The following is a 27,121-nucleotide window of genomic DNA, read 5'->3' on the forward strand; positions in this document are numbered from 1 at the left end:
TCTAAGCCAGGTGAAGGGAACCTTTGCTGAACTACAGCCCCGATCGTCCCTGGCCATTGGCCATACTGGCTGGGGATGATGGGAGTTGTAGTTCTGCAACATCTGGAAAGGCAAGTAATCAGCACACAGTTTTAAAGACAAGGCAGTAGCAGTAAGAGGCTATGCCAAGGATGGGGAACCTGTGGCTTTCCAGATGTTGTTGGACTACAACTCCCAGTATCCCAAGCAATTGGCCCTGCTGGGTGGGAGTGATGGGAATCAGAGTCCAACGACTTCCAGAGGGCTACAGATCCTCCATCCCTTAACTAGACCATTACTGGCCTTTACTGCCCCATGGTACCTCTATCACAACTCTGCCTTCTTTTAATGGAGGGACAGGGAACCTGTGGATATTGTTGGACTACAACTCCCATCATCCCTATGTTTTTATCCAGGCTCAGCTGCTCTGTATCTGATATGAGGTGGGCTATTTATATTTAAGTAAACAAAGATTATGAGTGCTAGATACACAGCACGGTGCCTGATCTGAATTTTGTGGGCAGTTTTGCTGGAAAGGTAGGAGGGCATTTCAGGGTTCAAATATATTCTCCAGGCCAGATAATGATATCACAAAGTCAACTTGGAGTGAGGGCAATGCTTCGTGCCATCACTCTGAATGGGCATTTTTGTGTGTGTCCCATTTTACAGGCTCTGCGAATAATCGCTGAAGTGAGAGGCAATGGCACAAACGAATTTATTTTAGTGTCCAGCTTTAAGATAACCCATGGGATTTAATTCCCAAAACTCTGAACTGAAGAGCACAAATCTCAAGATGGTGATGAGGATTCACCCAGGCCAGGAATACTGCCCAATGGGAGCAGCCAAAAATGAACATGTTCTTGCTTGCCCCCCCCCATCCTCTCTGGGATAAGGCATCAACGGTGCTTTGAGAACTCAGGTTCCTCTGTAACAGGGGTGGGGAGCCTTTTACAGCCTAAGGCAACCACTAGGTCTGTATGCCAGTGGTGGGCGGAGCCAGAGGCAAATGTGGGTGTGGCCAGATGCAAAAGGGGGGTGGGGCAACAGATGCAACTGTGTACAGCAGCTGACATCCCAGCCACACAGAAGTCAGAGGTCTCTAGAGACACACAAATGACCTCTGCAGCCCTCCATTTGGGCAAGAAGAATTTCAACGATTCAGGAAAATGCACCTGAGAAGGGACAGTGATAGAAGAATATAATGATTATTATTTTTACTTAATGTATTTTATACTCTGTGTTTCTCCCCAACTGGGATGGGGCTTATGAGGGGTGTAGGCTGCATAGGTTCCCAAGGGCCACCTAGAGAGGCATGGAGGGCCACATTTGGGCTGCAGGTCAGGTGTCTCCTCACCCCTATCCAATACCAGACGAAATAGTAGCAAAGGCCAGTTATTGCCCACTGAAAGCATAACGGGAAAGTAATAATAATGAGCGAGTTGTGTGTGTGTGAGAGAGAAAGGATTTGTTATTGTAAAATAATGTAGAGAACCCCACCTCTTCCTTTTTATTCTCTCCTGCCCCCCCCCCTTGCTAAACTTCCTTTTCAACGCAGGTGTTTCCCTGTGGTTAGGGTCGGAGATAATAAACTCGACGCCCGTCCGGGCCACCTGCAAATTCAGCAAGGCTTTTCTTTTTAGCACATAATTAAACCGGCGCTGGGCTAACCGACAGCATCCGACACAGCGCATTAGGCGGGAGAAAGAGAATGAGGCAGGGAGGTTGGCAGTGGGGGGAGAGATATTAAAGAGAGAAAGAGAGAGAGAGAGAGAAATGGGAAGCAGGTGAGATGAGAGACTCCAGGCAGGCTTGCCGCCATCCTTTGCAAATAAAATAAAATAAAATAAAATAACACTTGGTTTCTCTTCTGGGTTTAAAGCGGTTATGGAAACGGAGGAGAGGTATTAAAAAAATAAAGGGTGGCGGGGGGGGGGGACCCAAGACACACAGCGCTTCCTTATCGCAAGGAGACAGTTGTCAGGAATCACTTTGAGTGACTCGTTTTGTCTCGTGTTTTTCTCTCCCCCCTCCTCATCTCCCTTCTCCCTGCCGTCAAGCGGGCCTCAGGACATGGATCAAAGGAGAGGCGCCGAAACGCTCGCTGAAACTTCTGATCCCTTCTCGGTAGAGACGCGCTGGAGTGGCAGACAGCTTTCTCTTCGACATCAAATGGAGAGAGGGAGGAAGAGCAGGAGATAGAGAAGGAAAATGCAGAGAGAGAGAGAGAGAGAGGGGGGGGGGATCTGGCTGCATCAGGTTCTGGAAGATGAGGGGGAAACATAAGAACATACAAAGAGCTGGCTGGATCCGGCCAATTGCACACCTAGTCTGGCACCCTGTTCTCACCGTGGCCCTAAGAACTTTAAAAGAGCCTGCTGCTGGATCAGGCCAATGGCCCATCTATCTAGTCCAGCATCCTTTGCCCACAGTGGCCAGAGAGATCCCCCCCCCCAACATGGGAAAACCACAACACGAAGCCTCGCCATTTGTGATTCCCAACAAGTGGGATTCAGAGGCGGCACGTTGTCTCTGACTGCGGAGTTGGAAGAACACCATAAGAGTCTGCTTGATCACACCAATCTAGTCCAGCATCCCATCTAGTCCAGCATCCTGTTTTCACAGTGGGCCACCAGGTGCCCAGTATGGGATACCGTCAAGCAGGACATGAGCACAACAGCACTCTGCCCCTACTGTGGTTTCCAGCAACTGCTATTCAGAAGCATTTACCGCCTTCACACGGGGAGGCCGAGCCGTTGTGGCTAGTAGCCACTGACAGCCCTATCCTCCATCTTTAAAGTGCTACAAAACTCTGGGCTGTCATTTGGCCATCCCGGCACGTCAGCCTCCTCATCAGAGGTCTCCGTCTCTGAGTCAATAAGCTCATCTCAGAAGGACATAAGTAGAGACCCCCGCTGGATCAGGGCAAGAGCCCATCTCGTCCAGCCTATTGTCAGAGTGGCCAACCAGGTGCCCATTATGGAAACCCCACAAGCAGGGTCTGAGCACAAGAACGCTTTCCCCACACTCCATGATTTCCAGCTTCAGTCAGAAGCATTAATGCCTCTGACCGCGGAGGCAGAACATAACCATCGTTGATAGCTTCCTTGTCCACAATTGTGGACATTTCCAGCACAGCTGAACTGGTTCCCATGGAAGAACATCAGACGAGTCCTGGATCAGGCCCCAAAGCCAATCTAGCTCAGCACCCTGACCCGTATGCAACTATTCAGTGTAGACCTGCTGAAATTGATGGACCTGTAAACTTCATTGAGTAGTTACAGGTGGGTAGCCGTGTTGGTCTGCCATAGTGAAAACAAAATAATAAAAAAAATCTTTCCAGTAGCACCTTAGAGACCAACTAAGTTTGTTCTTGGTATGAGCTTTTGTGTGCATGTATCTGAAGAAGTGTGCATGCACACGAAAGCTCCTACCAAGAACAAACTTAGTTGGTCTCTAAGGTGCTACTGGAAAGAATTTTTTATTTTATTTTGTTTTCATTGAGTAGGACTGGCACGGGATACGGCCCCTTTAGACCGCAGCAAAAACTGCAGAACTTGCTCCCATAAGATGCAGCAGTGGTGGCCTTGGAAAGTTTCAAAAGGAGTCCAGATAAATCTGTAGAGGAGGGAAAGGATGTCAGTGGCTACCTGCACTATTGGAGGGAGCATATGCTCCTGAATACCTGGGAACCACAAGCGGGAAGAGTGTTGCTCTTGCTCCCAGGTCGTACTTACAGGCTTACCATTGTGGCCCCTGGTTGGTCACAGTGAGAAGAGGATGCTGAACTTCTCTTCCCACGATCTCATGTGGCATGAAGTAAGTGGGCAGAGGGAAAGCTTGTCTACCTCTCTTCCAATCCTAGAGCTTGGCTCATCATGCAGTGCGCCTGACTGACAGGAGCATGGGCCTAAGCAAAAAGACTCCTTTGCACCACACAAAGCGAGTTTACAGAATCTGCAGCCGCAAGATGTAGCAGCAATGACCCCTGGCTTAGGGGCTAACTAGCGACACACGGGGCTAATGCATGGCTGCCAATCAAGCTGGGAGACATATATTTGTTTATTTGATTGCTAGGACACATACGGAGGGGGGGGGAGGATTCTCCCTCCCTGGACTGCTGCTCTCTTCCCTTCCCACAGCTGAGTATAATAAGAGCCTGCTGGATTGAGCAAATGGCCCTTTTACTGCAGCATCCTGCTTTCGCAGTGGCCAGCTAGGTACCCGTGGCAAATCAGCAAGGAGAACAGGAGCACAAAGAGTTCTGCTCCTGGAGTTTCCAGCAACTGGTCTTCAGAAGCGTTGCTGCCTCTGAAGATGGAGCTGGAGCAGAGCCGCCATGGCCATCAAATAGCCCTTTTCTCCACTAATTTGTCTGATCAACTTCTAAAGCCATCCAAATTGGTGACCACCACGGCCTCCTGTGGAAGGGAGTTCCATAGTTGAGAGCCAGTTTGGTGTAGTGGTTAAGAGCGGCAGACTCGTAATCTGGGGAACCGGGTTCGCGTCTCCACTCCTCCACAGGCATCTGCTGGGTGACCTTGGGCTAGTCACACTTCTCTGAAGTCTCTCAGCCCCACTCACCTCACAGAGTGTTTGTTGTGGGGGAGGAAGGGAAAGGAGAATGTTAGCCGCTTTGAGACTCCTTCGGGTAGTAAAAAGCGGGATATCAAATCCAAACTCTTCTTCTTCTTGTTCTTCTAGTTGCAATTTCCATGAACCCTCCACCACCCCACCCCAGCATTGCAATGATTGGCAATGGGGGGATTGTTCCCATTGCTGACAGTGGCTTCTCGAATAGGGACTGACACCTGTCATTTTAAATAGCATTACATCAACTGCTAGAGGGTATTTCATCCTGCATTGTGGTTGTCGTTCCAGCTCCATTTAATTTCTTGCAGTTATTTTATGTATGTATCTATGACACTGATGGTGTCATATGGTGCTGGAGGAGACTCTTGAGAGTCTCATGGACTGCAAAAAGATCAAATTTATCCATCCTTAAAGAAATCAGCCCTGAGTGCTCACTGGAAGGGCAGATCCTGAAGTTGAGGCTCCAGTACTTTGGCCACCTCATGAGAAGAGAAGACCCTGATGTTGGGAAAGATGGAGGGCACAAGGAGAAGGGGACGACAGAGGATGAGATGGTTGGACAGTGTTCTCGAAGCGACTGGCATGAGTTTGGCCAAACTGCGAGAGGCAGTGGAGGATAGGGGTGCCTGCCGTGCTCTGGTCCATGGGGTCACGAAGAGTTGGACATGACTGAACGACTGAACAACAACAACAAATGACACTGAACCATAGAGTTGGGAAGGGTCTCAGAGGCCATCTAATGCATACCTTAGGCCCACACTATATGAAGGACCGTATTATCCCACAATAATAATAATAACCTGCCTGGGCTCCGAAACTGTCAGGGGAGGCCCTTAGCTCAGTCCTGCCATCCTCCTAGGCACACTTGGTGGGGGCGCAGGACAGGGCCTTCTCAGTGGCTGCCCCCAGGCAACTTGGGAACTCCTTTCCTAGAGAGGCTAGGCTGGCTCCCTCCTTGCTGTCCTTTCACAGGCAGGCAGGTGGGCAAAGGCCTTTGGGAACTGACTGTTTTTTTTTAAGGAAAGGGCCTTAATACCACCGTGGTATTTTTATTATCTATATTCTAACAGATTTGGGTTTTTTGCATTGTTTTAATTCGATTAGAGTTTATTTTTTAACAATTATCGTTTATATGTTTTCCGCTTTTTGTATTTTGTCTGTGGTTTGATTTGTGTAAGCCGACTTGAGTCCGTGGAAAAGGTAGCATGCAAATAACAAACAAACAAACAAACAAACAAACAAACAAAACAGTAGTAGTCATCATCATCAACTGACCCTATGCCCAAAACAGGAATCGTGGCACTACAGCATCGCTGACACATGGTGCCTCATCTTGCACAGGAACATAGGAGACTGCTTTCTGATTAACTTTGACCCATCTACCTAATATTGTCGGCACTGACTGGCAGCAGCTTCTCCAGCCCAACCAGGAGAAGACAGGAATCGAACCTGGGATCACAGGAAGCTGCCTTTTGCTGCGTGAAGCCATCAGTCCATCTAGCTCAGTATCTCCTACACTGACTGTCAGGGCCACATTCCCATCAAGAAGGGCGGCTGGCATATGCCAGTAGGGGCGGGGCCAGATGACCATGTGGGTGGAGCAACAGATATACATTTTGCCTTTGCACTGTAGACTAGTTCATCCATTCATCCACTGCGTATATATCCCCCCTCCCCCTGGATTTGACGGTGGTGTACATGGTTCTCCCCCTCCTCATTTAATCCCCACAACAACCCTGTGAGGTAGGTTTGACTGAGAGGCAGCAACTGGCTCAGGGTCACCCAGGGAGCTGCAGATTTGAACCCTGGGCTCTCCGAGGTCCTAGTACGACACTCTGTCCCAATGCACCACACTGGCTCCAGTTGTTAGAGGCAGCTCTCTATCCGTCATCCTCCTCCCCGGGGCTGGACCCCAGGGCATTCTGCAGTCCAAGCAGCTGCTAATCAGTCTCGAGCTCGCCTATGCAGGAAAACAATTCACTCGGAGTCAGAGTGGGGGGGTAGGTGGGTTGAAAACCCTGCTCATTTCCCCTTTGTCCGGTTCCCAAGAGTGCAGCAAGGATTTTCTCCCCCCCCCCCCCCTTTGGCTGCTTAACAGAGATTAGATCGCAAGCCCTCCCTCTTTCTCTCCAAGCACCCCTATCTCTCCTGCAGCTCCCAGAGAGTCCCAAGATCCCTTTTCAGGTCCTTATTGACTGCAATGAGATACCCCTCATTTCCCGGGTGCGATAAGCTTAAAGACCAGGGCTTATCATCAAAGCTCTAGCCATGGACACCTTTGATCAATTTACTCATTTGCTGACCGCGGACCCCGCTAGGATGGCTGATCTTCTGTCTGACTGACTGCCTGCCTGAGCCAAAGAATCACGCGTCTGTGGGGCTGTTCTAACACATAGAAGGGCCCTGGTTTGATTGCTGGGAACGTTCCCTGCTGGAAGCTCTGGAGAGCTACTGCCGGTCAGTGTAGAAAACACTGAGTTGAATGGACCAACAGCTTGACTTGGTAGAGGGCAGCTTCCTGGGTCCCTATTTGTCTATTTTATTTCTTAAAATTTATGCACTGCTTGGTTGTAGGAATAACTTTTTTATATAAAAAACCCCCAAATATATCACTAAAAAAAATTTACATCAATATTTTTTTTTAAAAAAAGTTAAAACAACAATAGACCGAAACAAACAAAAACTCACATCAACTTTCTAAACATCTGGGTAGGCTTGTCTAAAGGAGACTGTTTTGAACAGGTGCCAAAAAGTAGACATGGAAGACTAGCTTGAAATCAATAGGCAGGGAGTTCCAAAGGGCAGGTGCTGCCACACTAAGTGATCGAGTTCTTACACATGTGGAATAGGTATGACACGGCATGTGTAGCAGTGCCAGTTCCGCCGATCGAAGAGGTTGAATGGGCACATATGGAGTAAGGTGATCTCTTAGGAAAACTGGTCTCACGTTGCCAAGGGAGTTATATTTCCCCATAGCATCTGAATTAGGAGAGGCTGCGCAGTCCCTGGGCCACTGCCTGGACTCAGCAGTGGTAGGGATGAGGAAAAAGAAGTTGAGATTGAATCCTGGCAAGACAGAGGCACCGAGAAGCTCCTGTGCCTGAGAAATTGGTCAGTTGCTTACCCTGGAAGCGGTTGCACTCTCTCTGAAGGAGCAGGTTCGCAGTTTGGGGGTGCTTCTGGGTCCAGCTCTGACCACGGAGGCTCAGGGAGCCTCATTGGCAAGAAATGCCTTTTACCAATTGAGGCTGGAGTCTGGAGCAGGAAATCCAGGCCACATTAGCATCCCCTCCAACATTCCTCCGATGAAAACAGGGACATCCTATTCCGTAGCCTCCAACATCTCTCCAATGCAAATAGGGACACCCTAGAATGGTTCTGGAGGAGACTCTTGAGAGTCCCATGGACTGCAAGAAGATCAAACCTATCCATTCTCAAAGAAATCAGCCCTGAGTGCTCACTAGAAGGACAGATCCTGAAGTTGAGGCTCCAGTACTTTGGCCACCTCATGAGAAGAGAAGACTCCCTGGAAAAGACCCTGATGTTGGGAAAGATGGAGGGCACAAGGAGAAGGGGACGACAGAGGATGAGATGGTTGGACAGTGTTCTCGAAGCTACTAACATGAGTTTGGCCAAACTGCGAGAGGCAGTGAAGGATAGGCGTGCCTGGCGTGCTCTGGTCCATGGGGTCACGAAGAGTCGGACACGACTGAACGACTGAACAACAACAGAATGGTTCACGAGTTAGGTTACTTCAAGACTGGATTGCTAAAATGCACTCTACGTGAGGCTGATCCAGAAGCTGCAGTTGTATATAGTGACACCTTGAAGTTGGCCCAGTAGCCAATCGGCAGACCTCTGAGCCTCACTCCTATAAGCAACCATACGGCAGCATTCTGGACTAACTGCAGCTTCTGGGTCAAGTATAAGGGAAGCCCCATCTTGAAGTAACCAATGCATGAGCTTACCTATATCTGGCAATGTCTAATCTAATGTTCCCCTACCAGATCTTGCCCATCTGTGTTGAGCTAGATGGGCCCATGGCAGAGCACTTGCTTCACATGCAGAACATCCCAGGTGGTTTGGCTCAGCATAGGGAAGCTTCCTTCACACCTCTCACCAGCTCTACTTCATACCCTCCTCGAGCGCTTTTTGCCTGTCTGGGAGGTATCCTCGGAGCACTGAGTGTGTGTAGGTACCAGCCACCTCCCAAGACACAAGGGCAAAATCCATTGCTCCACCCACCTTCGTTTCCGGTCCCACCCACCACCGACAGGCAGCCCCTGAAGGTTGCCACCATGGGGAATGTGGAACAGGTTCTCTGTTCCTAAAAGAGAAGGTTGCCAGCCCTTCAAAGAGAGGACTGTCCTCTGTAAAAGCAGGACACCCAGCCACCCTCCCTGGGATAAGGTGGCTTCCTGTATACACATTCTGCATCCATCTTCCAAGATACTTGGCACAGTCGTCTCTCCACCTTATTTGAATGGCTTCCATCCTTGGCACCTTCCTTGGCACAGAGGCTGCCTCTGCCTCTCCCCCCCTCCCCCGGTTGGGCCTCCTCTGCCCAGTGCCTCCTCCTGGCTCCCCCGCATACAGTTCTCTTTGGGTCACTCCAGCCCATCCAAATGGCCCGCCCGCCTCCGAATTCCAGAGGTCGCCTGGCACTGCCTCGTCGCGCTCTTCGCTCCAGCGTTAATGTGCTAATCTCTCATTTTCTCTCCCTCTATCTGGCCTGCCTGAACCCGTCTCCCAGGCTCCCTGATTAATCCACATAAAGCAGGACACAAAAAATGGAAAGGAAAGGGGGGGGGGGAAGGCGTTTCAATTCTCTCTCGGCCAAGGCGGCATCGCTCAGTTGCTCTGAAGCCCCCAGGCACACACAAAAAAAGATGGTGACAAAGGCCCTTCAGAAAATGCCGCAAGACGCTGTCCCAAATGTGGGCTCTGGAGGCTGACGTGGGGCTAAATTAACCAGGAACTGCTCCATCTGGCTCAGTATTGTCGACACTGACTGGAAGCAGCTCTCTGAGGTTTCAGGGAGCAGGGCACCCTCTCAATTGCATGCAGACCAGATACTCTAGCATTAAGCTATGGTCCTCCCCCCCCCAAACCCCCTCTAAGTAGGATCCTATTCCTTATGGCTTATTCAGGTTTTGGGTAAAAGGCTCATATAAAGAGGAAACTGCCTTATACAGAGTAAGCCCATCCAGCTATTGTCTTCACTGAATGTCTAAAAAGATGTAGACAAGGGCAGTAAAAAATGATCAGGGGGTGCTGGAGGAACACCAGCCGCATTAATGCATTGTTTTATACAGACAGACACATGCCGGATAGCAAAAGCATAATAAGCAATTCATTATGATCAGCAGGACTGCAATCCCGGGATCAAGACCCATTGATCTCAGCAGTTCTTGACTTCTCACTGTGCACGGCTTCAATTTGTGACGCGTGCTGAGCTTTAACCAAAGATCTCCAGCCAGCTGAAATGCAACCCTTTTAGCTTCTCAATTAAAGCCACAAACAACCTCGTAAAGAAGTGTTACCATTTCAAACTGCAAGCATGAAGCAGGAACCCTATCAAAGAAATGGGAAGGTGTACCCAGCCTTGGCTTGATTCCTCCAACTCGCATTCTCCAACTTCTTCTCTGCTTATGGTCTCTCTCTCTCTCTCTCTCTCTCTCTCTCTCTCTCTCTCTCTCTCTCTTCCTTATGAAAATTCACCAGCATTCTAGTGTGAACTTATTATGGTGTTCTGTCATGCACTGGCTGGATGCAGAAGAGAGCTGGGAGGCACCAGCCAGGGAACCCCCAAGGGAAGCAAGCTCAGAGCCAGGGGATTGATGGTGGGATGGTGATGAATGGACAGAGAGAGAAGAGGGAGCAGACTGGGAAGAGGAGGTGTCGGAAGCTGAAGATGCAACAGGGTTTAGTGAGCAGGAAGAGGCTGTGACAGAGAGCAGTCCAGAATCAGAGGCAGAATCAGAGGCTGGAGGGGGGGGCAAGAGACAGAGATCAGGCAAGCTGCTGAAGAAGTCAGGGGATCTCCACCTCCTGCTGCAATCAGAACCCCTTCCTGCTGGTCTCCCAGAACCAGAAGAGGGCAGTATGAAGAGGGCGGAGCAGGGACCGGCATGTTGATGGAGTCTCTGATTGCTTGGGAAGGATCAGGGGGAGGGGGAAGCTTAGGCAACTGTATGAAGGCAAAGACCTTCAGTCCTCACAACTGCCTCATTGTGACATGATCTACAGGGAAGAGTTGCTGTGCTCACTAGGCCTGTCCTCCTGAACTGCTTGTTTCTTTGAATAAGGAGTTAACTTCCCTGACACCGTGTGAGCTAGTACTGGCCTGCTCCTGGCACCCGCCCCTGATATGTACACATTTTTTGCAAAGCAAGTTCCCCTGCCATGTTTTGCATGCCATTTTCATCAACATGTGCAGTTATACGCAGGCTGCAGAACAGCATTGCAAAATGTCACGTGGGAAATGGAGCGAGCTTGTTTTCTGCTGCTCTGGATGGCGGGACCCGAACCAATGTCTTCAGGTTACAAGAAGGGAGATTCTGACTAAATATCAGGAAGAACTTTCTGATGCTAAGAACCGTTGGGCAGTGGAACAGAGGTGGTGGACTCTCCTTCCTTGGAGGTTTTTAAGCGGAGGTTGGATGGCCATCTGTCACGGATGCTTTAGTTTGAGATGCCTGCATTGCAGGGGGTTGGACTAGATGACCCTTGGGGGTCCCTTCCAAATCTATGATTCTATGAAAAAAATGGCTGCATTTTGGCTCATGCACTTTTCAGGATGAGCCAACCTGATAAATTCATCTTCAAATGGAAACTGAATTAAAATTCTCTCTCTCTCTCTCCATCCCCCCCATCCCTAGAGCTATTGAGGTGTAGTGGTTAGAGTACTGGATGAGGACCTGGGAAACGAGGGTCCAAATCCCTACTCAGCCATGAAACCCACTGGGGGGGTGACTCACTCTCAGCCTAGCCTACCTCGCTAGGTTGTTGTAGGGATGAAATGGATAGGAGAGCTATGTATGCCACTTTGAGAGCCTCGGAAGAAGCAAGGTGGGATATAAATGTAATAAACAATATTAATACCCCCAGGCATGACAAAATTGTTCCAATCGAAACAGCCAAATTAGTGGGGCCTTTTGTAAAATGAAAGGGGGGGGAAATCAAAGTTGAAAAAATAAAGATGGGACATAGTTTGTACGGTTAAGCTTACATATATGGTGACAACCAGAGAGGGCAGACAACAATTCCATTGAAAAATGCAGCTTTTTCATAATGCGCTGGAGTAATAAGGTACAGGACAATGCAAACCCATCTGTTGTACATGGAACATTTGGGATATTACCGGTAATTCATTACACGTGAATTTGAAATGGAATTCTGTTCCTATTTATTTGGCTCCAGGTAGCTCCTCTTATTCTACTTCTATTGCATTTCATTTGCCACCTGTTATTATACTTTGTTGCATTTTATTTATAAATAAATATATACCAAAAAAGAAATGGGGGGGGGGTTGTAAAATCGATGTCCGTATGCTTAGCAGGCACTATTTATTAAGTTCAAAAGGTTTTCAGCTTCGAAAGGAAAGGATCTCTGTTACAAAGGCACCTGCAGGAACCCCTCTTTTCTCTTACAATGCACCCCCCCATCCTTCAAATACCAGGGAAATCCCAACTTGGAAAATAAACTTCTCTCTTTTCACATGAGAAAAAGAAGAGGAGAGAGAGAGACAGAGAGAGAGAGAGAGAGAGAGAGAGAGAGAGAGAGAGAGAGAGAGAGAGAGAGAGAGAGATGTGTTTTTGCTCCGGTTTTTCCCACTGCCCTCAGCCCAGGAATCTAACTGACAGGAGCAGATGGCTCTTCTGGATGGGGGTAGGGGGGCGGATGAAGAAAGAAAGGAAAAGTTTACTGGAAAGAAATGCCAGCTTTGTGGGATCGTTTAGGTTAAAAGTTTACGGAGCGAGGGCTGTATGTGATACTGAGCTGTTGGGATCTCAGCAAAGCTTTCTGTAAGGAGGAGGAGAGAGGCAGAGAAAAAACTGGAGCCTCTGTTTCCAAATGCCTTACGGAAATAGGAAATGCACTTGATGCAAAAATGAAAAGAAATCACATATAAAAGAAGAGGTTTGCTGGATCAGGCCAATGGCCCATGTAGCCCAGCATCCCGGTGTCGCAGTGGCCGGCCAGATAGCCCAACAGGAAGCAGGTCCCCAGCCCAAGAGCCATCTCTGCTCCTGCCGTTTCCAGAAACTGGTTTCCAGAAGCACCCCTGGCCCCAGCAACGGATCGAGCCTGCTTGCTTGTTTCTCAAAGGCATCTTTGAGAACAGGATGCTGAGCCAAATGGGCCCGTGGCCCTGATCCAGCGGCAGGCTCTTCTTTAACCTGCAAACACGGCCCAAGCACCCGGGTGTAGCTGTAGCCAGGGCCGGCGCGTCCATTTAGGCGAACTAGGCAATTGCCTAGGGCGCCAAAATGGAGGGGGCGCTGGCCAGGCTTGGGCTGGACGGGCGAGCAGCAGCTTCTCTGCTATAGCGGAGAAACTGCTGCTTGCCTCTCCACCACCCCCTGGATCCCGCTAAAGCAGGCTTTGGCGACGGGCGGCGGCGGGGGGACGCCAGAAGGTGGTTCGTCTAGGGTGCAAGAACCCCTAGCACTGGTCCTGGCTGTAGCCAGCAAGATGCCTCAAGGGAAAGCCCCACACAGGACCTGATGGCGGCAGCGCTCTCCCAACCAAGTGTTTGCAAATACTGCCTCCCATAGTGGAGGCAGAACATAGCCACTGTGGCTAGTAGCCACGGACAGCATTTGGGCTTTGTGGTTCTATCTAATCCTCTGCTGAAACCATTCACCTTGGCTCTTCTTATGTTCCCAGATAACTCCTGTAAAAATGGCTGTGCCAATTCTATCATTTGGGGGATGAGAAATGCTCCTTGATGTTCTCCCTCCCATGCATGTTGGTGTTACCAACCTAACAACTCTCTGCCTCTAAATTCTCCTGTGAGAAGGTGATGCTGGACTAGGTGGGTCATTGGCCTGATCCAGCAGGCCCTTCTTATGTTCAGCCCCCAGTGGCATCTCCAGGTTGGGGTGGGGGGAGATCCCCTCTGGAATCCTGCAGAGCCACTGCCAGTCAGTGCTGGCACCACTAAGCTAGGTGGACGGACGCCCTGTCTTCTGCCTAAGGCGGCTTCCTGCGTTCCCGCCTACAGAGGGGGAAAGAGAAAGAGACGCATTGCAGGACGCCTCGCCACACAATTGAAGGTCGGGCATTTCCCCCCGGAAAAGAACTTGTTCCTACACGGCGATAAGCCGAAGCAATGAATTCTGATCCCCGCCAGCCCGGCCTTTGCAAATTTGAGAGCGGGCAGAGTCTCTTTCAGGGGGGCAGAAGGGGAAAAAAGAGGGAAATCCGTAATGCCTCTCCCTCTGCAACCATAATGCCAGGATGTTCCCAATCTGCTTTGAGGGATGGAAAGATTAAGAATAATAATAAAAAAAATTGCAATAAAATATGTGTGAACGAGGGGGTAATTGTGGACAAATGCAGCATTCAAATTCATTTTTCCACCTCTTTTACACACCATTTCAATCTTATTTTCTGCTTATTAATGAGATCTTGTTGGCAGGGGTGGGCAGAAGCTGCCCAGTTTTGCTGGGTAATTGCACATAATTTCCTTTCTACTAGTGATTTGCATCTGATCTTCTCCCTCCCCCCACCCCACCCTAATTCTTTGCTATTTAACACCCCCTTCTACTTCTCTCCCCTCCTTCCCAAATCTCTCCCTCCTCCTCCTCCTCTTCTTTCCATCCCTGGTCAGGCAATACTTCATTTAAATGCTTATTACACTTAAACAGACACTGAAGAAAAAGGGAGGGGAGAAGAGGAAATGAGACAGAAGCCATCCAAGTCAAGAAATGGCCTGACGCAATCACCCTCTGCCACTCACACTCTCCTTTAGCGATGTAACACCCTTAAGGACCGTGGGTTAACTTCGCCAAAGACCTATTCCGTACTATTTGTAATGTGGCCACTTGGGGGGGGGATTACATTTAACATGTTTTAGGAAGCTGCTTATTTGGTCCATCTTGCTCAGTATTGTCTACACTGACCAACAGCAACGGCCCTCCAGGGTTTCAGGCTGGGCAAGGATCCAGCATTACTGATGGACCTTGAACTTGTTTGGGCCCAAAGAAAATATAAGGTGTTTTCTTTCTGTCAACTAATTGGGATGGCACAGACTTCCCTTCAAAGCGCTTTTCAGGGATTCTTCAGCTGTGATTCCTGCACTGCAGTGGACTGAACTAGATGACGTTTGGTGGTCCTTTCCAACTTTACTGCCCCTGGCTACCGCCATCACAACTCGTGTGACTTCTTCTAATACAAGAATGGGGGTCCTCCTGTGTCCCTCCAGATATGGCTGGAATACAACTCCCATCATCCCTGACTATTGGCCATGTTGGGTGGAGCTGATGTGAATTGCAGTCCAACAATGTCTGGGAGACAAAAGGTCCCCCACCGCATCCATAAATAAAATATGCAGATTTGTCTAATAACATATTGCAATAGGAAGATGCATGGACAAAGCATGTTGGTATCTACGATTCGTCTCCCACTGTTGTGGTTAGCAGAGAGTACCCGGAACTATTCATTCATGGTTTTCAAGCAGACGCTCCAAAATACAACACCGGAATTCACTGATTAATTTGTCTGTAAAGTCACTCCTCAAAGCAGCTTATGGGGGGGGGGAAACCTTCAAGACAAATCACAAAAAAGCAAGGCTGACCGTTACATCTGGAGATCAACAGCAAATCCTAAAACCAGCTGTGCCAGCCAGCCAAAGTCCTGAAGAGGGCCTTTACTCAGCATCTGCATTGCAACAGAATCAGGGCTAAGCAGACATCGTGGGATGTCCTCAAATATGTGGTGGCACTTTGTTAAAAGTCCTTCCTTCCTTCTTTCCTTCCTTGAGGGCTCCGTTTCCGTCTTTGACTGGGTGACCTGGCAATTCCACAGATCTAAAACTAGTTTAGCCTCAGCTGCATAAGATAAAGTAACTGGGTTTGCTTCTTTCCTCCACCCTTCCAATCCCCTTTCCTTTTGTGCCGTGGCTATTAGATTGTAAGCTTGAGGAAAGGGAATCGTTTCTGATATTGGTAAGCAACCCTGGGAGTCTTCTGGGGAAGAATGGGGGGAAATAAGAAATTGGGGAACCTGTAGCTTTCGAAGTATTGTTGGACTCCAAATTCCATCAGCCAGCATAGGGTTGATGGGAGCTGTCATCCAACACCTTCTGGAGGGCTGCAGGCTGCCTATCCTCGCTTTAAACAATAAGCAAATGAACAAAAACCACGCATTGCCTACAGTTTAGGCTGGAGACGATGGCAAAACACAGGCGAGCAGCCTACCTGGGGAGAGAGGCCATTGCTGACAGGGTTCATGTGATTGGCAGGAGCTGCGGGGTTCATGAAGCTGTCGGAATAGGTGGAGAAGCCGTGTCGGGTCCCGTAGGCGGAGCTCGAGTCTGCGGCGGCAGCAGCCAACCCTCCCTGGTGCATGGTGGATGGTGGGAGAGGCTGGGGTCTGTGCACAGTGCTGCCCCCATCTGTGGGGAAATGAAGCATCGGGTTAGAAGCGGTGGCTGACCATCACTATTTTCCTTTGGGGGAAAAGCTGGTATGATGGAGGCGCCACCTTGACCTGAGGCCCAAATCATATTCCACCACCTGTTGAAGGGGCAGTCTGGTCCATTGGGGTGAATGGGTCATTGCCCTACCTTCTTTCTTACAACTAGTCCAGCGGGTGGCCCTGCCTGTCACCTTTCCCCTTCTCCACTTGCATTTGAATCATGGATTCGTCGAGTTGGAAGGGACCCTGAGGATCATCTTTCCAACCCCCCTTCATTGCAGGAATATGCACCTGTCCCTTATGGGAATCGAACCTGCAACCTTGGCATTATCAGCAGCATTCTCTAAGCAACTGAGCTATCCAGTTTTCTGCTTGGCCCATGCTTTCGAGGGATGAGTTTAAGCGGTTTCTCCCTTGCCCCGCTCCTTTCTCAGGGAAAACCAATTTAGCACTAAACCGAAGCAAACTATCTGCTTTGATGTATACTGCTCCAAATTTTAGTTACAGGTAGGTAGCCGTGTTGGTCTGCAGTAGTTGAAACGAAATAAAAACAATCCTTCCAGTAGCACCTCAGAGACCAACTAAGTTTGTTATTGGTATGTGCTTTCGTGTGCATGCACACAAAAGCACATACCAATCACAAACTTAGTTGGTCTCTAAGGTGCTACTGGAAGGATTGTTTATATTTCGTTTGCTCTCAATTCTGTTAGAAACCTCCTGTTATTTTCTCATGCCCAGCTGTGGAAAGCTGTCCCCGTTGCTAAAGTGAAGGGGGGGCATGTTATAGAATTGGATGGGACCCCCTTCTAAAGCCTAGAAATTAATAAATGGTAGAATTTTGATTATTTGGGCTGTGAAGCAAGAAATACAAGCTGCAGAGGAATTTGCTAGGGCCATTAAGAAACAGAGCCACCGAGAGCCATTGGCAATGCACGAAGAACTCCTTCCTCCTTGCCCCCAAGGTGGGAACAGGGACTGCGGATTTGGAAGGATGCCAGGGTAAAGGCTGGAAGAGACTTTTACCAGGAGATGCCGGGGATTGAACCTGCAGCCGCCAGTCTACAGAGCAGGTAAAAGGTAAAGGTAAAGGGACCCCTGACCATAAGGTCCAGTCGCGGACGACTCTGGGGTTGCGGCGCTCATCTCACATTAATGGCCGAGGGAGCTGGCGTACAGCTTCCGGGTCATGTGGCCAGCATGACTAAGCCGCTTCTGGCAAACCAGAGCAGCGCACAGAAATGCTGTTTACCTTCCCGCCAGAGCGGTACCTATTTATCTACTTACACTTTGACGTGCTTTCAAACTGCTAGCTGGGCAGGAGCTGGGACCGAGCAACGGGAGCTCACCCCGTCGCGGGGATTCGAACCGCCGACCTTCTGATCAGCAAGCCCTAGGCTCTGTGGTTTAACCCACAGCACCACCCGCGTCCCTTTACAGAGCAGGAGACAACCCAAATTGCTGGTTGCTCTGAGTGGGACCAGGGGAATTGTGGCTAAGCCCCGTATCTCAGTGTTGCCCCTTGAAGAACTCAGCTATCATTGGCTCTGGCTATGCCCACTCTGTACCAGTCAAACAAGGACCTGGGAGAACCAGGGTTCAAATCCTCATGCTCTGTCGTGAATCTCACTGGGTGATTCTGGGCCAGTCCCTGCCTCTCAGCCTAAACCCCCACACAGGATTGTTGTGGGGATTAAACAAGGAGGGAGGGTTGGCACCGTGCCTGCCACCTTGAGCTCCTTGGAGGAAAAGGCTTGATATCAATGCCATCCATCAATCCACCCATCGAAACAACCCACTTTCCCACCCAAGCCCTCAGCACCCACCTTGGGAAAGGGTGGTGGTTGGGTAAGTTGAATCTGGCAGCTGGTAAGGAGGCAAAGTGGGCATCCCAGTCGGAGGGAAGCCCCCCGGCAACAGGTGATTGAATGCTGCCAGCTGATTGGCCCCAGCCTGCTTGCGCCACCGTGCCCGTCGGTTGCTGAACCACACCTGGGAGAAGGGAGAGAGGAAGGCAGGAAGTTATGGGGGAAGACACATGCCGAGGGGTGGAACCTGAGACCTTCTGCATGCAAAGAAGGGTCTCCGTCACCTGAGCTATGGGCCCTCTGCATTGTCATTGTGAAGAGAGTTAGTGATCTGACGCCCTGGGGCCATCACCACCTGTCACAAGCAGTGCCGGATTTACCTATAAGCTAAACAAGCTATAGCTTAGGGCCCCATTCTCTTGCCCCCCCCCCCCCCCAAAAAAATTATGAGTCTTGATAAATTGTGTTTCTAAAGGAACTTTTATTATTGCCAAATGCCAATGTGTTTGCATTATTAAGTTTGTTATGAATAAAAAAATCATTTAAAGTTAGAGCTTAATAATTATTTCACTATTAATATACTTCTTAATTGTACAGTGGTACCTCTGGTTAAGTACTTAATTCGTTTTGGAGGTCCGTTCTTAACCTGAAACTGTTCTTAACCTGAAGCACCACTTTAGCCAATGGGACCTCCTGCTGCCTCTGCGCCGCCAGAGCACAATTTCTGTTCTTATCCTGAAGCAAAGTTCTTAACCTGAAGCATTATTTCTGGGTTAGCGGAGTATGTAACCTGAAGCGTATGTAACCTGAGGTATCACTGTATTAATATACTTCTTCATTTATTTCACTTCAACAATTACTTTGATAAAATACATATTTTGTTATGTGCGAATGGCTTTAGATACCTATTAGGTCCATAAATTACCATATAGCATATATTCAACACAAAAAACCAGTGACAATTTGTTGTTGACAAAGGACAGGAGCTGGGACCGTTCAACGGGAGCTCATCCCGTCACGGGGATTCGAACCGCCAACCTTTTGATCGGCAAGCCCAACTCTCAGTGGTTTAGCCCACAGCACCATCCACTATTGCTCCCCCCAAGACACTTCTTAATTGTATTTCAGTGCAACAATTACTTTGATAAAATACATATTTTGTTATGTGCAAATGGCTTTAGAAACCTATTAGGTCCATAAATTACCACATAGCATATATTCAACACAAAAAAAACACTGACAATTTGTTGTTGACAAAGGACAGCTGGACATATAAAGGGCCCCATTACCTTCAGTAGCTTAGGGCCTCAATAAAACTAAATCTGGCCCTGGTCGCAAACCATCTTCCAACCCTTCAGAACCATCTTTTCTGAAAGCCTATTCTTGCACAGGCTCCGTGCAAAACAAAAATTGGCCACTAGGTGTCAGGACAGAGCAGGCCAGCAGACAGGAAGTCCCTCCTTTGGCCCCTGTCTGCCAGTGGCTGACCACTGTCTTATTATCGGTCCCTGGAAATCCTATTGGATGGGCAGCAGAGCCAACTCTGGCCTATCAGGGCTATTTCTGCCCTTCTGAATTATTTTCTGGCAATCCGTGCTTCCTTTGTGTACGACACTGAACTAAAAGCTAGCCGACTTAGAATCATAGAGTTGGAAGGTACCTTACAAAGAACATCTAGTCAAACCCCCTGCAATGTAGGAATCGTGGCTAAAGAAACCCTCCACATGCTCCCCTCCTCCATTTCCCCTCCTCGTAAATCCTGGTGCACAATTATCCGAGCCAATCAAATTGTATCATATGTATTCCAGCTGGAATCTGTGTCTATTTTTCTTTTTTTTAATTTATTAAACACCCATTTTCAATTGAATCCAAAAACTCTCAGGGCTGATCTTGGTTTCAGAAGGGGACGGGGCTAAGCTTTCGAGACAGTTGAGAATGCAGCTGCCAGAGTTCTCCAGGGCCTAGAGGTCTGGGAGACCTGATTGAATTTCACAGCAACAGGAGAGGGCTTGGCGGCGGCGGGTGGGGGGGGGGAGAGGTGGAATTGAATAACAACACAAAACCCCTAAAAGCTGAAGGGGCGGTTGAGAAGTTGAGTTGGGGAGCCTGATCTGTGTGTTTCTAGTTAAGGTTTGGTCGACGACTCTGAGCATGTTGAGAAGACGAAGCAGGGGAAGTTAGCTGTCTCTTTGGTAGTCTCACATTCACCCTACCCCTTTCTAAATGAGATGTTGGGTCTGTTGCAACCTAGGACCTCCTGGAGGCAAAGAAGATGCTCTTCCACTGTCACTTCCCCATCCATAGAACATTGGAACCTGCTTTATACAGGTGTCAGACCCTTGGTCCATCTAGCTCAGCACTGTCTACACTGACTGGCAGCAATTCCCTGGGATTTCAGACAGGGAATCCTTCCCAGCCCTACCTAGAGATGCTGCAAAAGACTAGGAAATTCTGCAAACAAAGCAGATGCTCTACCACTGAGTTTTGGCCCCTTCTTTAAAAATGAAGCAAGTTTCCAGTCCCCATAGTTTGGAATAAAAATGTTGGTTTAAACAGGAACAGCTACCTTATCCTGAATCAGACCACAAGTCCATCTAGCTCACATTTGTCAACACTGGCTGGTAACAATGGATTTCCAGGGTTTCAGGTAGGTAGATAGATAGATAGATAGATCAGTGTTTTTCAACCACTGTTCCGCGGCACACTAGTGTGCCGCGAGATGTTGCCTGGTGTGCCGTGGGAAAAATTGAAAAATTCAAGAGAATTACTTTTTATATAGTCAATATAGGCACAGAGTTAATTTTTTTAACATTTTCTAATGGTGGTGTGCCTCGTGATTTTTTTCATGAAACAAGTGTGCCTTTGCCCCAAAAAGGTTGAAAAACACTGAGATAGATAGATAGATAGATAGATAGATAATACTTTATTCGGCTATAAGCCCACAAGGTAAAACAAATCAATAAATAAAAACAGCATGCAATAGATAAAAACAGCATGGTTTCAGGTAGGGATCCTTTTCCCAGCCTAGCCTGGGGTTGCTTGCTGGGATCCGAACCTTCCGCATGCAAAGCAAGTGGTCTGCCACTGAGCTATGTCCTGTCCCCTTGAGAAATGCCCAGCAGCAGACTGAACCTGGGAGCTTTCATGAGTACATGGAGGGGCCGTAGCAAAGTGGCAGAGCATCTACTTTGCACCCATAAGGTGCACCCATATGGAAGAAACTGTAAACTCAGGTGTCTTGGGCTAGGAGTCTCGTTGAATCTGCAGTCACTGGGTGAATGGATGAGGACTTTAATTTAAATTGCGGCTCTCTGGAGATTGAGGGCTACATTACACTCTTGCCCCATAGGGATAATTTCCACCAGCAACTCTCACACACGGACGCAGGGGTGTGGATTGGTCCACATTTAATGGACGTCTGCCTGGCAATGCGGTCAGGGATTTGACCTATGTGTGTGTTTTGTGCAGGTGGTTATGTGTACTGTACACTCGGAACTCAAACCCTTTCAGCTGACTCCACATCTCCATCAAAGCAGGTGTATTAAGTTTGTGTTGCGGTTGACAAGCTAAATGCATTCCCAGCAGGTTACTGACAAGCAAGAGAGCGAGCTTGCTTACCCCATAGACCCTAGTCCTATGGTGAGAATGGGGAACGTGGTGCCTTCCAGCTGTTGTGAAGGTAGCTAGGGGTAGCAAAGGCAAGTGGCAGTCAGAGTTGTAATGGTGGCACTAAAGGCAAGCTATGGTCTAGTTCAGGTATGGAGAACCAGTGGTCCTCTAGCTATTGTTGGACCACAAATCCCATCACCCTTGGCCACTTGCCATGAAGTCTAATGGGTGTTGGGAGTCCAGCAACAAATGAAGGGCTGCAGGTTCTCCATCCCTGAACTAGACTGTCATTTGGCTTTACTGCCCCTACCAATCTCCGTCAAAACCATGACCTGTGGCCATCTGGATGTTGTTGCAGTCTAATTCTCCCATCACCCTGACAGTTGGCCATGCCGGCAGCTGGGACTGATGGGAGCCGAGGTCTGACAACACCTGCAGCCCAAATTCCTGAACTAGACCATCACTTGCCTTTACTGTCCCCAGCAAACTTCAGCATAACTCTACTTCCTTTTAAAGCAGCATTTCAGACAGGGGTTCTCTCCCAGCTCTACCTGAAGGTACCAGGAACTGAACCTGGGACCTTCTGCATTCAAAGCAGATGCTCTACCATTGAGCTACAGCCCTTCCTTAGATTCATTACACCCATTGGAAACATTTCAGGCGATTTTCATATCATTTTGTGCCATTACGGTAACTGGATTTAATACTGTTAGGATTTTCACCTTGTTGATTAAGGACAAGGAACCACGAAACCAAGGATTGTTTCTCCAGCAGAAGCTAGCTGGATAACTCCATGAAACTGAGGCAGATATGCTATGATGCAAGAGTCCTTTGGGGCACATCCAGCTCCTTTATTTGTTTGACTGCCACTAATCATAGAGGTTTCATGGGCTTTCAAGGGACCTGTCTTCCTTCCCGCAAGAAGATTCAAAATACATCCCTGACATTTGCGCTGGCAATATCCCCCTCCCTCTCGACAATTCTTTGAAAGGTGGCTGGAGAGACTTTTTGGGGGGGGGGGGACGAAAAAAAGAGAGATGTGCTTATAAATCAGTTTATTGGCGGTTAAAATATACAGGATTGAGCGTCAAGAGGGAAATGCAAGACCCACATCAAAGGGAACCTGTTTCCACTCCACCACAGTGAAGGTTTTATCAGCCACTAAAAAGATTCTCTTGCCAGGGGAATCGGGTTACCCAAAAGAGAGAGAGAGAGAGAGAGAGAGAGAGAGAGAGAGAGAGAGAGAGAGAGAGTTAATCCCAGAGTGAGTGTCAATTCCTTCAGATATCAAACTCGCACTGGGAAGATGGGGGAGAGGAGTGAGGAGGCAGACCAGAGGGATTCTGGCCCCCTTGCCCCATAGGATTGTTCCTGGCTTGGGGGGGGGCAGTGTTACCTGAAAGACCACTTCCACCAATGATGACATGGGCCATACTCACACCATAGATTTAATGCATTCATTAGGACACCCTTTTAAATAGACTTCTCCCAAAGAATTGTGGGAGCTGTGGTTCATTAAGGGTGCTGAGAGGAGACCCCTATACTCTCCTTACGCAGAGCTACAATTCCCAGAGTTCCCTGGGAAGAAGTGTTGGCTATTGAACTGCTCTGGGGGAAGGGGAAGAGGGATCTCATTCATCCGAAGAGTTGGAAGGGGCCCAAATGTCATCTAGCACAACTCCCTGCAATACAACAACTCTCAGAACCCTTAACAAATGACAACTCCTAGAATTATGCTTTTGAATTATGGTGCTGGAGGAGACTCTTGAGAGTCCCATGGACTGCAAAAAGATCAAACCTATCCATTCTTAAAGAAATCAGCCCTGAGTGCTCACTAGAAGGACAGATCCTGAAGTTGAGGCTCCAGTACTTTGGCCACCTCATGAGAAGAGAAGACTCCCTAGAAAAGACCCTGATGTTGGGAAAGATGGAGGGCACAAGGAGAAAGGGACGACAGAGGATGAGATGGTTGGACAGTGTTCTCGAAGCTACTAACATGAGTTTGGCCAAACTGTGGGAGGCAGTGGAGGATAGGGGTGCCTGGCGTGCTCTGGTCCATGGGGTCACGAAGAGTCGGACACGACTGAACGACTGAACAACAACAACAACAACAACAGAATTCTTTTTATTTTATTTTTTGGCAGGGAGGAGGGGCATGACTGGTGTAGATATGGACATCCCACTGATATGAGTCCCCGGCCCCCCCAGACCTTCTCGTTCTGCTCACCATTGAAACCCACTGTCCCCCCCCCACCAGCTTCTGACTCAGATAAACCTTGTGGTGGGGAGGAGGAAGAGGCCATGGTGATGTCACTTCCTGCCTCACTCATTGGTTGTCTGCCTGGCGAGCCAACAGGTGGCACAGTGATGAAGAGCAGGGGTAGGGAAGCCTTTGCAACCTTTCAACCTTCTGGAGGGCCACATAGATCTCTTAGATCCAGCGACCAGGGCTTTGTGTTTGGGGTGAGGTGCCCAATGGCATCACTCTGCTGAAGGCCCTTTGAAGTCTGACGTCAGGCTCTGTTCCCCAACACAGGTGGGTCCTCCCCCCACAAATATGATACATACATGGAATGAAGACACTGTTTTAAACAAACTCTTGTCCCAACCATGGAGGACAGACTCCATTTGAAAGATTCCTCCTTCCCAGCTTTCGCTCTGCTCTGACCTCTGTTATTGCCATCTGCCAGAAACAGATGGCAAACTCCTCGGGTGAGGAGGTGTAAATCATTAGCTGAAGAAACTTGCCTATAAAAACATAGCCCTGTCACCTCAGTGCAAAACTCATCAACTGGGTGTGGGTGACATTGCTCCTTTTCAGAGGTTTCCTCTCCCCAAAGCCATTTCAAAGAGGATCAGGCTGATTCGTGGTGGAAGAGAAGGGTATCACTAGCTTCTAACCATGACAGCTATGTTTTCCCTTCCCATTTGGCCCAAGAGACCCTTAAAATTTAAGCCTATTAGGAGTCACTAAGCAAGCGGGTGGCACTGTGGTCTAAACCACAGAGCCTAGGCTTGCCGATCAGAAGGTCGGTGGTTCGAATCCCCGCAATGGGGTGAGCTCCTGTTGTTCGGTCCACGCTCCTGCCAACCTAGCAGTTTGAAAGCACGTCAAAGTGCAAGTATATAAATAGGTACAACTCCGGTGGAAAGGTAAACAGCGTTTCCGTGCGCTGCTCTGGTTCACCAGAAGCGGCTTAGTCATGCTGGCCACATGACCCGGAAGCTGTACGCCGGCTCCCTTGGCCAGTAAAGCGAGATGAGTGCTGCAACCCCAGAGTCATCCGCGACTGGACCTAACGGTCAGGGGTGCCTTTACCTTTACCTAAGCAAGCAGGATGGTGTCACAGATGGCTATGTCAGCCAATGAGTTTTGACAAAAAGACAACCATCACTGAGGGCAAGTGAAGTCATCTGAGAGTCAAGGCAATGGCAATGAAAAGCCCAACAGTTCCACACAGAATTGTAGGGTTGGAAGGGACCCTGAGGATCATCTAGTCCAACCCCCTGCAATGCAGGAATATGCAGTTGTCCCGTACGGGGGATCAAACCTGCAACCTTAGTGTTATCAGTGCCACACTCTAGCCAACTGAGCTATCCAGGCTGTCATAGAGTGTAGAAAGCTGGGAGGCAAATCTAAACATTGCTGTGGACCTCCCCTGCCCTCAAATTCTCTCCTTGCTAGAAATCATAATGCACTTCAGATTTTTGTACATTAACTTGGAGCCATTGTCAGAAACTTCTCACTTCCTGACCCCTTTTCACCCCGTGACTTAACTGGAGGGCTTCTAGCTCTCATAGCAATTTAGCAGTGCGACGCTGGAAAGCAAAACGTTACATGTGCCAATGTTCAGGGCGCACTCGGCCCGATGCAAGGGAGACCTGAGGTGTGGTCGACAGTTGTTTCCGCTCTCTCCCAACCCAGCAGCTGCACAGACACTTCCCTGCTGGGATGGGGCTGGAATAAATTAGACCGGCTCTGGGTCACCTCCCACAATTTGTCAGGCAAGGAGGGGGAAAGGGAGGTCAGGTGGAGATCTTCTTGCAAGGCGGGGGGCGGGGGGGGGGGAGAAGAGAAGTCCCGTTGGGAGCCTCCTTAGCTTAATGAGGACTTGATGTTGAGGGAAGATCGATGTGAGGGTAAGCAAGCTGCTTAAGTGGAAACAGAGAAGAGACTCGTCTTCCCAGAAATGATCTGTCATCTTGGTTTCTCTACATTTGTAGCAACAGGGCAAGGGCTGAAGCCTTGAGCTCACCGGCCAACACGTTGGACTTTCCAACACCACAAGTTGTGGAGGGTTGAAGACTCGTTGCTAATTTTGCAGCAGCGTCCCAGTCTCCAGTGTCCCAGAGCTGGTCAATCAGCATGAAAGGGGAGCTTTTGAGCCACTGAGAAGGAAGTCAATTTTGGCAGGAGCCAATCAGCGAGAAAGCTGTTGAGTAGGCCATGGAGAACTGATTCCTTGGGTCTCTCTGGAGAAGGACAGCAAGGAGGAGCAGTTGTTCTGTACGCTCCAAAACCGAGCATTTAGGAAAAACCAAAAGACACGAGTTTCAAGGGAGTGGTGCAAGTTCTGTCAGTATGATGGAACTTCACAGAAAACACAACTTAAGTCACTCCAATATAAAACCTTGAAGCATCACCCCGGTATGTGTACAGATGAATAACAGAATCAAAACATTGTAGAATTGGAAGGGAACCAAAGGGCTTCCCAAACTTGGCTCTCTAACTGTTTCTGGACTACAATTGCCATCTTCCCTGACTACTGGTCCTGCAGGCTAGGGATGATGGGAGTTGTAGTCCAAAAGCAGCTGGAGACCCAAGTTTGGGAAACTCTGGTCCAGCTGAAAGGCAACACCTGGAGATCTGCATTGATGGTTGCAATGCATCCCAAATTATTATTATTGTATATTCTTCGGTTGCATCATCTTGAAAAGTTGTGCAACCTTAGAACAGGGTATGGCTGTGATTATCCACTCCCCAACACCCTTCAGCTCCTGTCTCCTGTCCATCCAAGCCATTTGAGGAGGCTGTGGCTTAGTGACAGAAGATCCCATGTTCAATCCCTGGCTTTTCCAGGTTGGGCTGGGAGAGATTCTACCCTACATGGAAGCCATGTCAGTATAGACTAGAACAGGGGTAGGCAACCAAAGGCCCGCGAGCCGGATGTGGCCCAATCGCCTTCTCAATCCGGCCCACAGATGGTCCAGGAATCAGTGTGTTTTTACATGAGTAGAATGTATGCTTTTATTTAAAATGCATCTCTGGGTTATTTGTGGGGCATAGGAATTCGTTCATTCCCCCCCCCCCATATAGTCTGGCTCACCACATGGTCTGAGGGATGGTGGACCGGCCCACAGCTGAAAAAGGTTGCTGACCCCTGGACTAGAATGAGCTGGATGACCCAAGTAGATTCAAGACAGACAAAAGGCGGTACAGTGGTACCTCGGAA

General features: G+C 48.9%; 1 protein-coding gene across 4 annotated transcripts in view; it reads right to left on the reverse strand.

Moving 5' to 3' along the window:
- PAX7 (paired box 7) overlaps window positions 1-27,121 on the reverse strand; it is a 151,049-nt gene that overhangs the window by 32,340 nt on the left and 91,588 nt on the right. For all 4 annotated transcript variants that reach the window (XM_033159465.1, XM_033159463.1, XM_033159464.1 and 1 more), the window contains exons 6-7: window positions 18,078-18,243; window positions 16,035-16,231 (exon numbers count right to left, since the gene is read on the reverse strand). In XM_033159465.1, coding sequence (XP_033015356.1) covers window positions 16,035-16,231; window positions 18,078-18,243 — 363 coding nt within the window. The remainder of the gene's footprint in view (window positions 1-16,034; window positions 16,232-18,077; window positions 18,244-27,121) is intronic.

The sequence above is a fragment of the Lacerta agilis genome, chromosome 8, assembly GCF_009819535.1.
Source record: "Lacerta agilis isolate rLacAgi1 chromosome 8, rLacAgi1.pri, whole genome shotgun sequence".
Classification (NCBI taxonomy): domain Eukaryota; kingdom Metazoa; phylum Chordata; class Lepidosauria; order Squamata; family Lacertidae; genus Lacerta; species Lacerta agilis.